The sequence below is a fragment of the Oenanthe melanoleuca genome, chromosome 10, assembly GCF_029582105.1.
Source record: "Oenanthe melanoleuca isolate GR-GAL-2019-014 chromosome 10, OMel1.0, whole genome shotgun sequence".
Classification (NCBI taxonomy): Eukaryota; Metazoa; Chordata; class Aves; order Passeriformes; family Muscicapidae; genus Oenanthe; species Oenanthe melanoleuca.
The window spans coordinates 18,105,534-18,119,821 of NC_079344.1; the positions used below are offsets into that span (position 1 = coordinate 18,105,534).

The 14,288-nt window shown below is 54.5% G+C and overlaps 1 protein-coding gene across 3 annotated transcripts in view; it reads left to right on the plus strand.

Annotated features, from left to right (window-relative positions):
- LINGO1 (leucine rich repeat and Ig domain containing 1) overlaps positions 1 to 12,804 on the plus strand; it is a 62,247-nt gene extending 49,443 nt beyond the window's left edge. For 2 of the 3 annotated variants that reach the window (XM_056499373.1, XM_056499372.1), the window contains one exon: positions 10,511 to 12,798. In XM_056499373.1, the coding sequence (XP_056355348.1) occupies positions 10,523 to 12,364 (1,842 nt within the window). In that variant the 5' untranslated portion in view covers positions 10,511 to 10,522 and the 3' untranslated portion in view covers positions 12,365 to 12,798. Of the gene's footprint in view, positions 1 to 10,510 lie in introns of all 3 variants that reach the window. The other variant, XM_056499371.1, reaches the window with a different exon arrangement.
- Positions 12,805 to 14,288: the final 1,484 nt, after the last annotated feature.

Consider the following 14,288-nt stretch of genomic DNA (forward strand, 5'->3'; position numbering starts at 1 on the left):
AGAAAAGGGCTCCAAATGCTTAACTCAAATCAAACAACCCAAGTAAAACAAAGGGAGAAAGAAACGGAACGCCATGACCTCAATTTTCTCCTTAGTCAATTTTTTCCACTTTCTTTTCATCCATGAGAGTAAAAATGGGAGCTTTTGGCAGTGAATGGCTACAGGAGAGAATGGCTACAGGTGCTGTGCCTCTGCTGTGTGTTGTGCCTTCCTCTCAGCCAGTGCTGGTGGCTGTTTGAACCTGCTGCCTGTTGGGCAATGCCAGGACATGTGTGAAATGGCAGAGGGGGAGAGGGGTGTGTGGGAATGGGGCTGACTTGGGGAAGGGGACAAACACCAGCCAGAGTCCCCCCTTTCCAGTGCTTGCCCAGCCCCCAGGCACTGTCAGCAGCATGGTGTGGCCTCTGTCCCCTTGTCACCAGCAGAAAGCTGGGTCACACAGAGGTGGCTGTGTCTGAGCAGCGTTAATTGTCAGCTTGACCCGGGCGATTGAATAAGTGCTGATAAATGTCACCGAGAGTGACATCGTCATCGCCTCCCATTCAGCCCAGACAGGGAGTGTGTGGCACTCTCCATCCCTGGGGGCAGGAGGTCACACCAGTCTGGCTGGGGAAGTGGGAACAGCAGGGGGAGTGCCCCGCCTTGAGCAGAGACCCCAGCCATTGCTGGGGTGAATCCTGGGTGATTGCCACCTTCCAGGAGCAGCAGTCAGGAATGGCCAGTGGGACCTGTCTGGGCCTGCATGGGATGCATGCACTGCATTGGTGCAGCATAGCCATGCTGGGGGAGCCCTGCCATGAGCCCCACCTGTGGCTCAGTCATCCCTCTGGCCTCACCAATATCTTGGCCACCATCCCTTGCCCTTCCCAGTGCCCCATCCAGACAGCATCTCCTACCTAAGTAAGGATCAGGCAGGGCAGCAGGTCAGGGTCCCTGTCACAGGGGCCAGGGAGCTTTGGCTTCGTTCTGCTCATTCTCGTGGTTAAGCACAGAAATGGTTCCTGCATGGTTCTGATGATTCCTGTCATCCTGCACTGGTCCAAGGGATGCTGTAATGGCAAAATGCCTGTGGTTGCCATCAGGCCGGGTTGACCTCTGCTCTGGGGGACAGGCTGTCCATGGCTCCCAGAGGGATGTGCCCCTGAGCACCCAGCCTTGCCCTTGGGGCTGTAAGGTTCCTGATGCAGCCCAGTGCCTGCCACCCCACACAGCCCTCACTTCCCTGGCAGCCCTTCCCCTCCCTATCCTATATTGCTCTTATCAGTAGGACCCACAATTACTATTTTTTTTGTCATTTCCATTCTGTTTCTTCATCAGAATGCAAAACATTAAATATCGCTCTGGTAATTATGGTTAATTTCATAACCTGCACCTTAATTGGATTGGTCTCTGATGGGGAATTCTCGTAGGAGGGAGAAGCAGAAATATTTTGACGTGATCTATTCTTTCAGCTCTTTGTTTGGATTTGAGATGTCGAGTGTGAAATGGGAAACAACTGATTTAGACCTCAGAGGCAACCTGGGGGTGGTGAGCAAAGCCTGAGCATTCCAGAAGCACTTCTCACCCTCCAGCAGCCAAACCTCTCCCTCCCGTACCCAGCCCCAGCCTTTCTCCACCCCCATTGGATTGGGGACAGTCACAGAGAGACAGATCCATCTGGACTGCCCAAAATGGGAGCCTGAGGAGCTGGGGAGGCATCACAGTAAGCACTGGCCTGGTGGCTTGTTCTGCTGGCCAGTGCTTTGTGTGCTGAGCACAGAGCAAGGCACGGCACTCCACAGGCTCCCCATGGGTCCGGGACTTTAGGGATGTGAGGGACACTCACAGGGACGCCTCTTCTGCTGGGAACTGTCCAGACAACAATCCATGGGCATCCCCAGGGCTGGAGAGGGACGGCAGTCCCCTTGTGCCGTGTGGAGCAGGCTGTGTCAGTGCTGCTGCCCAGGGCAGCCTGTCCGGGCTGTCCATGGGGTGGCCGTCCCGCAGAGCCGGCATCTCACTGCCACTTGGGCCTGAGCTACAGTTTGCTCTGGGAAGCGCAGAATTGCGCTGCCATCAGGTGCTGCCATTAAACTGATTTGTGCTCAGCCTGTTTATCCTTCTCAATGGGAAACGGCACCGGAGCGGCAGCGAAATGGAAACCCTGGCCTTGCATTTCCGATTGCATTCCCATGCACTGTATTTCCCCGTGATTACTTTTGTTCTCACGTACAGCCCAGAGCGCAGGCTCTGTGTCATTATCCTCAGTGCTGGGAGGGAGGAAAGGGCAGAAAGCATTGCTTTCAGCTCGAGCAAAACACAGCAAACCCACCCCACGGCTGCCTTCTTTGAAGGGCAGTGGGGAGCCACTCCATCCCCGTGGATGGCATCCCTCTTTTGTTTTTCCATGCCCACGGGCTTAGCATGTGCTGGAAAGGCTGAGGAATGGCTGAATCTGCCACTGTGCTGACACTGACATCCCTTGTCACGGGCATTAAAGCACTGGGCCTTGCACAGCCCCATACCTGCCAAGGATTTCTGTCAGCCCAAGCTCTGTCCAGGCCACATCCCGCAGCACCTCCCTTCCTGCAGAATCTGGGCTGGGAAGGGCTGGCAGCCCCTCGCCCTCTCTGCCTGGCTGTGTGGGTTCAGCTGGATGCAGGATGGGCGGGCTCAGCCATGGCTCAGCACAGTTTGTTTTTATCAAATCCATTTTATTGTTGAATGAAACAATAACAGCAAATACAGGCCCTGAAGACAAGCCATAAATAATGCAAAAATCAAACAAGTGAGAAGGGGGAAAGAAAAAGGAATTACACATGTAAAACCAGCCCAGAGAAAACCAGGCTGGGAAGAGGAATCTTCCCTCTGCACTTGCTATTGCTCATGCTTTCTTTGCTTCCCTTTTTTCTCCATCTCCCTCTCTGGAAATTCCTGCAGCACCAAATTTGTGATTATGTGAACAAAACTTAATAATAACTGAGGGGGGAGAGAGAGGGAGAGATCTGGCTTGTGGGAAGGAGTCGGAAAATGAAGTGGATGGAGCGAACTGGGGCTTGCATCTCTCACAGTGCCTTGAAGCACAGCCACTCTCCTGGCACCCTGCTCTGCCCATGTCCCTGTGGGCTGGGGGCAAGGACAGCTCTGCTGGTGTCACAGTGCCCGTGGGAGCCCTGGCAGCAGGGCACACACAGTCCCTCGACCCTTGCCCCTTGTCCCACCAATCGGTGATCCCAGAGCCAGCTCTGCTGGGCTGGGCTGCACTGGGCTTCTCCCAAAGGCTTCCGAGGCCACTTATTTTAGGCAGCAGTATAAAAATACCAGGGCTGGTCCTAAAGGGGGGGTAAATCAGCAGGTTTCCCTGAGGTCAGCAAAGCTGACAGCTTTATGTCCTGTGTCCTTTGAAGTTCTCTTGCCACTATCCCAAAGGATTCCAGGGGAAAATGCAGTGCTCCAGAGAAACCCTTGTATTTTCTGTGTGTCCTGTTCTGGTTGTAGGGGGATTCAAGGGATGTGGCCTGGGAACAGAAGTGATGCTGTAAGTACAGTCTTAAATTAAATGTAAGGAATTGACTGGTGCCTGGAGCTGCTTTGCCTAGCCTTTGGGACTTTGATCTGGGGTTTCAACCTTTGAGCAGTGGCAGGGATGCAGTAGGGACACAGTGCTTTGGAGTGGTGGCATTTAGAGGGGGTCACATCCAAAGCCTCAGTGCTGTTCTCTGATGGCCCTTGGGACCAGGGTGTGGGGCTGGTTTGGCATTTGCTGTCCTGCTGAGACAGCCCTGGGTAAATGAGGGTGGGAGGAGGCACTGGTGGGGGCTCTGCCTATTAGCCCTGGGTTTCTGCTGCAGGAGCTGCTGGTTCCCCAGCCCTTCTCTAGGTGCTGAGCAGAGCCCTAGTGAGAGCCATGGGATACCTTTTGGTAGCTGGAGGAGATTGGCTGTTCCCAGGCAGGGAGCAGTAGGAGGGAGCAGCTCATCTTTCCTGGTGCCCCCAGGTGTGGTTTGTAGTGGCCAGGAGCGGTGTCTCAGCCTGGCAGAGCTGGGTTCTCACTGCTGGGACTGGCCACGGCACAGGCTGGAGCCTGGATCTGGGGGAGCAGGAAGTCCCTGTGCCCAGCCCAGCCCTCAAGACATGCCCACACATCGGTGCCATCTGCTCCTGGCCAGGAGGAGAGGCACTCTGGCCCTGGGGTGACTTTGTTCCAGCTGCTTTTATGCCATGTCAGGTGCTGTCCTGCCCTGCACGCGGGGCCCAGCTCAGGCTCCGTGCAGCTGGGCTCTGGCTGATTCAGCAGCACTGGGGCTGTGTGCTGAGCCATGCAGGGCTGCCCCAGCAGCACCAGAGCTGTGGGGAAGGATGGCTGCCTGCCTGGGCTGTGCCCATCCTCCAGCCCCAGCCCAGCACTGCCCCTGTGCAGGGCCCTTGGGCAGTTCAAGGGAGCTCAAGGGAGCACAGAAGGCATTTGGGCCATGAGCACGTTTCAGGGGATGTCTTTGTAATGTCAGACCCTGGCAGCTCTCCCAATACACTCCTTGGACTTTCTTTCACCTCTTCAGGGCAAGTGTTTCCATTGCCCTGAGAAGAGCCTGGGGTTTTTCCAACTTCCTTTCCCAGCTCATAACAGGGAAGAACCATCTAGGGAGACCCTCATGCTACACTAGTGCCTCCTGTACCCAGTTCTTATGGATCAGAGTGCAAGGTGAGCTGGGTGCCTTCAGTGAGCACTTAAAACATCCTGGTGACTCAGCCCATATCCACAGAGACAGCAATCCCAAGGAAATTTGCCAAAATAAAGGAAGGAGAATCCCCATTCAAATGGTCCCAGTGCCCACCAGCCTCCAGCCATCTCTTCCTGACCCAGCCCTAGAAGTCTGCAGCCAACCCTTGGGAGCTATTCCCTTGGCAAACATAACTCCCCTGCTCTTTGGCTCTCACAAACAATAAAAAATGAGCCTACTCCAGGCTCACCTGACCTGGGAAGTGCTGAACCACCAGTTTCAGGCAGTGGCTGTGGCATCAGTGATTGGTCCATGTCCTGGCTACCTCCACCATGAGCAGGGCAGCATGGCTGGCCCTAAGCCCCAACTCCACTCTGCACTGCACCCTCACCCCTTGTTTATCTTGTGCTGGCTCAGGGCTTTACATCCCCTGACATCCACAGCTGCCTTTGCAATTACTTATTGATCCCTTGTCAGGATGTTTTCTCTGCTGATGGGGTGCTGAGGCATGTGCAGCCAAAGAGAAAAGATGCTCAAAACGAAGGAGCAAAAGTATGAGGAGGGTGAGGAGCTCTTGCACAGATGTGATCACAGCAAGAAACAGCCTCAGCAAAAACTGCTCTGAGCTTCAGCATCCTGCAGAGACCACCAGCATGTCCTTCCCATTGTCCTGCTCCAGTAACCTGCCTGAAAACCACTTTCCAGCTTGGCTCTGGGCCACTGCTGGTTGTCCCTCCACTGCACATAGCTGTCCCTGCATGGGGTCAGGTAGATCCACAGCCCAGATTGAAACAGTAGACAGCTGGGCCAAAGCCTCCCCTTAGCAGCATTCCAGCCCCTCAGCCCGTGTCGGAGCTCTTCTCCTCTCCTGGGCATCTTCCTGTATTTTCTGCTCTTCTTGCCCTCTGTAGGGTGGTTTCCTGACTCACTGTGGTGCTGGGGATGCCACATTTTGGGTGGCAGAGCCTGTTTCCATCAGGAAATGCCTTTGCAGGGCACTCCCATGGACCAGCTGTGGCCAAAATGTGGTGTCAGTGCCGGAAGGGGATTTGCATCTTCAGTCCTTCTCCATGCTCTTTTACAGCTTCAGAGCAGCTGCCAGAGCAGATCAGGTTGCATCACACCTATTCCAGGCTCCCACCTCGGAGCTGCTGAAAGCAGATACTCCAGGAGGCTGAGCGAGAGCTCCCAGCTGGAGAGCTGTGCCTTCCTGTGGGAAGGGGAGTGGTGACCCTGGCAGCTGCTGGCTGGTAGGGCTGGGGTGGGCACTCCTCTGGCTGACCTGCCTTGGCTCATTGCCTTGCAGAACTTGCTTGTGTGTCCCCACCACCCTCAGGGGTCCTTCTCATCTTCTGCCTGTTTCTCCCCCATTCTTTAACCCCCCTGAGCTGCTCCTGGATGATTTGGAGCCAGGCCAGGACATGGGACAGCCCTCTAACCCTTAGCAGCCCACCCATCAATGGAGGCCCAGAAGAGCATGGTGGCAAGTCTCCATCGCCCGTGCCAGTGCTGTGCCACCCTGGCTGTGCCCACCAGCCTGCCCTGGCAGCACTCAGGGATCACTTCATGCTCTCCCTCTTCAGTTTCTTCTTCCTCATGTGATGCACAGTGATTCCAGAAGGGAAACCACCTCCTCTGCCTGATGCTCCCACCCATTGCTGCCCATCCTTGAGCAGGGGGGAGAAGGGCAGTTACTGCCGAAGCCTGCACTCTAGGACTGGGTGGGAAAAGAGGAGGAGGAGGAGGAGGGAGCAGATAGGATGGAGAGGAGAGAGAGACAAAGCAAAAGGGCCCACAAATGCACGCTGGACACAAGGGAAATGATGAGAGGAGGAAATGGGCACAAGCGTGTTTGGCAAATTAGGCTGCTCCCTTTGTTTTGTTGCTTTGCAGATAGCTACAGAAACAGCGCAGAGCCCGGGGTCTGGATAAGAAACCCCTCTAGCAGCAGGAAAGGTTGTTAAATATTTATTTGTAAGCCTGGAGTCTTTGTTTCTAAAACGTAGTCAATTTCAATAAAATGTGATTTAGCAGGAGCAGCTTAGTGGAGACAGGAGCATGGACTCGAGGAGCTGTGTCTTGGTTTCACATGAAGCCATCAGGGCAGAGATGGGGTGAGCCCATGGCTGAACTCACCCCCACAATGCAGCCCAGTGAGGATGCCCAGCACTGCAGGGTCCAGTTCACTCCTGTGCACAGCTGGGAGCAAGCAGCAGGTCAGCTCCTGCCGGGACAGGGTGGGGACACAGCCCCCAGGGCGCTGTGGGACCCCTCCCTGCTGGGGTATGGCTTGCTTTGTCCTAAATCGCCTGTTGTCACTCGATGCTCTCAGAAGCATCTGGTTCAAGGGTGAACATCTCCTGCCCTGTAATTTATGGCTGCCAGGTGGGCTTAGAGCTGACTCGGGGATTTTTGCTGCCTGCTCGCTCGCTGTCAGCACAGCAGATCGCTCCCTGCTCAGTGGGGTGGGGAGCAGGGGACAGCCCAGGGACAGCGGTGGGGCATGGCTGCTCACCCCTTGGGGCATCCTCAGGAGCACACTTGGGCAGAGCCTGGGCTCCCTTTTGGGTCATCACCCAAGTTTGGCTTTCCTGGGGTTGTTGCTCCCACACCAGGGCAGCCTATGCCTGTCAGGCTGCAGCAAACCCCACGCACGTCAGCACTTCAGTCTGGCCCCAGGCTGCATTTCCAGGCCCAGAAAGGCGTCTCCTCTCGCAGCATGGAGCCCAGGCAGAGGCACTGGGCAGTGCTGCTGTATTTAGCACCGAGGCAGTGCTCCAGTGTGCCCATCTGCGCCTCGTGGGCCGCAGCCGGACCTTCCCGCGGGAAGAGACTGTTCTGCAGAGCGCTCAGCCCTGGGCGGCAGGTGGTGAGGACAGGGGTCAGTGCCTGCCATGGCTCTGAGCATCAGTTTTGCTTTGGCTTGCACTGGGTTTGCTCATTGCCTAAAGGCAGCGAGTCTGGCAGCTGCTGCTTTTTTTGTTGATTCTTTTTTTGTGACTGAGGAAGAAGAACCACGCTGATGCTGAGGGCAGCTCATGATGCTTGTGGGCTGGGCTGAGCATCACGGCCATGGCCTGATCCTCTGCTCCAGCCTGGCAGCTCCAGCTGTGGCTGGTACCCTGGTGGGGGGTTTGGGCATGTTTCAGGGTCTTCCTCAGAGTAAATCTGGGAGGGCTTTGTGGAAAGCCCTTCCTGCAGGAAGCAGTTGTGCAGGAGCTGTAAAGCCGTTGTTGGCCCACAGCTCACACAAAAATCAGAGTTCAAGTTGTTTTTAGAAGGGCATCTCTTAATATCTGCATCACCTTGAGGCACAACTATTTCTCTCCGAATAAGGCAGAGGTAAATGGGAGCCAGAAGTGATTTAAAGCTCATCTTAGCTCAGAATTTTCCAGCTTATTTATTGTCTTTCTCCCAAAGCTCTTCTGTGACTCTGGCTATTAAGATTACGGATGTTTTTGTCAGGGATTGTATTTATCACGGATTTAAATTTAGCTGAGAACTAATAATGTGTGAGGTGTGTCTAGACTTTAATTCTGGGCTGTGCTTGTCGGTAGTGCCACACAGATCCTGCTTCATTCATCTATCGCCTCTCTGCCGATATTTTACTGATTGATACCATACAGCTCTGGCTCTGCTGAGGCTGCAGTGGGGATGACAGCACTGGACCAAAGGTGCTGGAGGTGCAGTTGCCTTCCTGCTGGTGGAGAGGCAGGATTGAGCCTGGGGGAGGTTGGTCTGCAGGATTCAGCTCTGCCCCCTCCCCACGCCCAGCAGGGACCAGAACAGAGCAGCACATGCAGACAGAGTTGAGCTTTTGGCCCAGCACAAAAACAAGGCTGGTGCCTGGCACTCGTAATGAGCTGAGTGTTTTCAGTCCTGCTATAATTAAGCCCCTCAGACTGTATTTTGTTTTGCATGCCGTGTTTTGCTGTCTTTGATGGCTTTCTCAGCATGGCTGTGAGGAACAGGAATTGGTTTCTGAGAAAAAAGGCTGCAGGCGAGCCAGCACTCAGTAACAAGCATGTGGTGGGAGAGCAGTGCCCAAGAGGCTCCTGGCCACGGGGAGGGCTGGCCTGGGCACCCACTGGCAGCTCAGCCCCAGTGGCCTGGGGAACAAACCCATATGCAGCCTGAGCCATACCAGCCAGGGGGCCATCCTGGCTCCAGGGCTGCAGCCCCAGTCCCAGCCCCACCCCAGCAGCAGGGCAGTGGTAGCAGCAGCCCTGCTTGTACCTGTACTGCTGCCCAGCACCAGGGAGGTGATGACATGGGAGATGATGGATTGTAAATACCCAGCAAATGGCTCTTTGAAGCCTGGCTTCAGGCACTCCCAATGCAAATGTTTCCACTGCACTGGGAAATGCTGGCCCAGGGCCAGCAGGAGGGAGCTCAGCAGGAGCACCTCCTGTCCCTGCAGCCCTTCACTTTGGGGTGCTGTGTTCAGTGTGATCCCCACTGAGCAGCCCCACTGCAGAAGGAGCAGGGAAAGGGGAGGTGGAAGAGGACAGGGAAATGGGAGGAAAGCACAGAGGGTTCCTGTGGAGACACTCCAGCCCTCAAAGCCCCATCGCTGGCTGTGCCGAGGCTGGTGGTTCCCAAGATGGTGCTGGTAGACATTTTTATGGCCAGTCCATCATCTCCCATCCTTGTATCTTACAAAGAAATTTTGAATAATTTTCTGGGAACAAAAGTGATCCTTGGGTCATATATCTGTATGAAATGATGAATATGAGCAGATGCAATGGCAGGAATGTGCAGAACGTGTACCAGCCCCATAAATAGTGCTAGAGCAGGGGAAGTAATGGGCAGGATATACAGTGATGGATACAAACAGAGCCAATGGAAGTAATGGATTGGGTGTGTTCAGTGATAGCCATAAATAGCATTAGTGGGAGCAGCGCAGAGAGTAACATAACAATAGACATAAACACGGGCTGGAGTAGCCCAAGATCTAATATGCACTATTGATATGATTTGATTCCTTGTAACAGCCTGAACAAGGAAATAAATGCAACAATGCAGCTTGACAGGGAGCATCCACCCTGCCGGGCTGGGATGGCTTTGGGCTGGGGCACAGCCAGCCCATGAGCCCCCAGGGAAGTCTCCCAGCCCTCCCCAGGAACAGCAGCAGGAGGCTGGGTCTGGGCTCCTCATTATCCCAGAGCCCCCTGGAGCTGATTTGAGGCTACAGCTCGCTCTGTAGGCAGTGCCTGCCCAGTTGCTGTTTCTGGGGGGTGGAATATGTGGGTCTGCCCTTGCAGGCTGGCATGGTGGGAGGCAAGGAACTGGTCCTGGGGACACACTGAGAGCAGCTGGGGCCTAGGGGAGCACAGAGGGAGGGAGCTGGCTCCCACTGAGCTATCAGTGTTGCTCACCCCAAGTGGGGTTCCCCCAGACGCTCCATCCTGTGCTCAGCTCCTCTGTTTGCAAAGCAGCCTTTATATTCAGGCTCCATCTACAGGGAACGGAATAATTTCAAGAGCTTAAAATAGGATGTAGATAGATGTGTTTCGTATTAAATTATTTTTTTAAGAAGCAGAGGAAGCTGTCTGACACAGATTCCTCAAGGCCTTCCATTCAAAAGTCTGTGCACGTTCAGTCATCAAGTGGAAAGTCAGGGAGTGGGGAGGAGAGGGGGTCTTGAAGCCAAAGAGCTGTACTTCAGCTGGAAAACTAAACCCTCTGCTGTGCACCGGCGGTGCCTTTTGCCTTACCATCACCTCTGCCAGGACACCAGAGCTTTAGCCTTGGCCGTGCCCGCTGTTGCTCACGTGCCCCTTGCTCTTTGTCTCCCGCTGTTCCTGCAGGTGAGAGATAGGATGGTAGCTGGGGAGGCGAGTATGCGCAGCCCAATCCTGGCCTGCTGGCAGCCGATTCTCCTGCTGATGCTGGGCTCCATCCTGTCCGGCTCCGCCACGGGCTGCCCGCCGCGCTGCGAGTGCTCTGCCCAGGAGCGCGCCGTCCTGTGCCACCGCAAGCGATTCATGGTGGTGCCAGAGGGGATCCCCACCGAGACCAGGCTGCTGGACTTGGGCAAGAACCGCATTAAGACGCTCAACCAGGATGAATTTGCCAACTACCCTCACCTGGAGGAGCTGGAGCTGAACGAGAACATTATCAGTGCCGTTGAACCTGGGGCTTTCAACAACCTCTTCAACCTCAGGACGCTGGGGCTCAGGAGTAACAGACTCAAGCTGATCCCCCTGGGGGTGTTTACTGGACTCAGCAACCTTACCAAGCTAGACATTAGTGAGAACAAAATTGTGATCCTCCTAGACTACATGTTCCAGGACTTGTACAACCTGAAGTCTTTGGAGGTGGGGGACAACGACCTTGTCTACATCTCCCACCGGGCCTTCAGTGGCCTCAACAGCCTGGAGCAGCTGACCCTGGAGAAATGCAACCTGACCTCTATCCCCACGGAGGCCCTGTCTCACCTTCACGGCTTGATCGTGCTGCGGCTGCGGCATCTGAACATCAACACCATCCGGGATTACTCATTCAAGAGGCTCTACCGGCTCAAGGTCCTCGAGATCTCACACTGGCCCTACCTGGATACTATGACATCCAACTGCCTCTATGGGTTGAACCTGACCTCCTTGTCCATCACCCACTGCAACCTGACGTCCATCCCGTACGTGTCGGTGAGGCACTTGGTTTACCTCCGGTTCCTGAACCTGTCCTACAACCCCATTGTCACCATCGAGGGCTCGATGCTCCATGACCTGCTCAGGCTCCAGGAGATCCAGCTGGTGGGAGGGCAGCTCACCACAGTGGAGCCCTTCGCCTTCCGCGGCCTCAATTACCTGCGCATCCTGAACGTGTCAGGGAACCTGCTGACCACCCTGGAGGAGTCAGCTTTCCACTCGGTGGGCAACCTGGAGACGCTCATCCTCGACAACAACCCCTTAGCCTGCGACTGTCGGCTGCTCTGGGTTTTCCGGCGGCGATGGAGGTTGAACTTCAACAAGCAGCAGCCCACCTGCTCCACCCCCGAGTTCGTCCAGGGCAAGGAGTTTAAGGACTTCCCTGACGTCCTCCTGCCCAACTACTTCACCTGCCGCCGAGCACGGATACGGGACCGCAAACCTCAGCAGATCTTCGTGGACGAAGGCCACACGGTGCATTTTGTCTGCCGGGCAGATGGGGACCCGCCGCCCACCATCATGTGGCTCTCTCCCCGGAAGCACCTCATCTCTACCAAAACCAACGGGCGGCTCACTGTCTTCCCTGACGGCACGCTGGAGGTGCGCTACGCCCAGATCCAGGACAACGGCACCTACCTATGCATCGCCAGCAACGCGGGTGGCAACGACACCATGCTGGCCCACCTGCACGTGCGCAGCTACTCCCCAGACTGGCCCCACCAGCCCAACAAGACCTTCGCGTTCATCTCCAACCAGCCCAACGAGAGCGATGCCAACAGCACGCGCGCCACCGTGCCTTTCCCCTTTGACATCAAGACTCTCATCATCGCCACCACCATGGGCTTCATCTCCTTCCTGGGCGTCGTGCTCTTCTGTCTGGTGCTCCTCTTCCTGTGGAGCCGTGGGAAAGGCAACACCAAGCACAATATTGAAATCGAGTATGTGCCACGCAAGTCCGACGCGGGCATCAGCTCTGCCGACGCGCCGCGCAAGTTCAATATGAAAATGATTTAACCAGGCAACAATTTGCAAATAATAATGGTGTTGTTTTGTTTTTTTAAAAAAAGAACAAATGAACAAATAAAAAATAATTAACAAACGTTGCTACAAACATACCGACCTCTCTCCTTCCACCGAGCCCTCTTGCCCCTGTCCAAACCCACTGCGCCCGCACTGTCACCACCTCCTCCTCTTCTTCTTTATACCAGGAAAACATTCAGCCGATGTCTTCAGGACTCCTGTGTTTGTAAGGACTTTGTCTGATGGACTCTGGTGTCAGATATAACTCTGAGAGGGGAAAAACAACGGGGGGGTGGGAAAAAGAAAGAAAAAAGAAATAAAATCAATAAAAAAGTTACGAACTTTCTTCTGTAACTTTGATTTCAATAATTATGGATTTTTATGAAAACTTGAAATAATAAAAAAACCCTATTTCCTATAGATAGTTGGAATGCAAAATCTTGACTTCTTGATCTGTCCAGTTCTGTACCTGGCAAGTGCTCGCTTTCTTGCCTCAGAGGCACTTCCCAGATGCCTTGCCAAGAGCAGCCCCAGGCCAGGGCGAGTCTCCTGCTGACTCCAAAGGCACTTCCCGCAGTGCCTGCATGGCACCAAGAGCAGGCTGACTATTTCTCCTGGTTTTATAGTCAGTTGCCCTGCCCATCCCTGAAGCCTGTGGAGCAGGGCTGTGACACTGATGTCCATAAACACTGTGGAGCAGTGCTGTGCTCTCCTGCCCTCAGTGTGGGAGGAGAATGCAGAGCCCCACTGTAGGGCTGGCCCTGCCCGTGGCCTCCAGGCTGGGAGCCAGGGGTGCCAGGCTTTGCCTGGGCAGGGCTGGGGATCCTACTGCTTCTGCCAGCCTTTGCAGCAGTACCAGGGTGTCTCCTCTCCTCTCCTGTCCCCATGGGCAGGGATGTGAGACATCCATTGGCAGCACCCACTTGGGTGCCTCCAGCAAGTTGTGCCCAGTGGCTAAAGTATCTCCAGCACTGCTCCCCAGCTGCCTGTAATTCAGGACTTGATCACTGGCAGCCAGACTCTCAAGCACCCTAAGGCACATCCAAGGGAATTCAGCTTCCAGACTCACAGGAGAGCTTGTCTGAAAGTGGAATTCCATAGGTCTATAAACACAGCCTTAGGCTGAGGCAGAGAACAGGCACAGGCTGTGACACACTATCTGCCCTTGCCCATCACCACTGTGCCCATCATCACGGGGTCTGGTCACAGCAACATCCTGCCTTTGCTCAGCTCTGGGACTTGGATCAGGTCAGGAAGGTCTTGTTGCCTCACAGAGCCATGGAATGGGTTGGTTTGGGTTGGACTGGGTTGTGCTGAAAGAGACCTTAAGGACCATCTCATCTCCACAAGAAAAGGGGAGAAATGGGAGTTGAATTGGCCGCTGGGCTTCCAGGGCTGGAAGCACAAAAGATCCCTGAAAATGGTGTCAATAAGGTTTAATAATCCTTACTGAATCAGCAGGTGCTTCCCAACCTTCCCAGCTGCCACCAAGAGGGTGACACCACACTGACCCCCCCTGGCCCATCCATCCTTAGTGACACTTCTGAGGCAGATGAGCCCACATTTGTAAGGCACCCAAGGAGTCTCCAGGGATCAAAGTCACTACAAGATAGTAAAATGTAAGTGCCAGGAACCTGGAGCCCCAAGAGGGGAAAGACTGGATTTGCTTTTCTTTCAGCAATGTGCCAACCTAGAAGAACGAACCTGAAGCATCTGTACTGTGGGGAGGGGGAGTTTTTGCTGATTTCAGCTTTCTGTTCATCTTCAAACAAAACATTTTAGGTTTCTTTATCCACAGCAAGTTTCAGAAGCTTTGATTTGTTCTTTCCTCATCTCTAACACATCTTTCCTTTGCAACTTTGAAACCAATACATTTTTTAAAAGCCTCTGGCTTTCATTTTGCTTTGTAAAAGAGCGA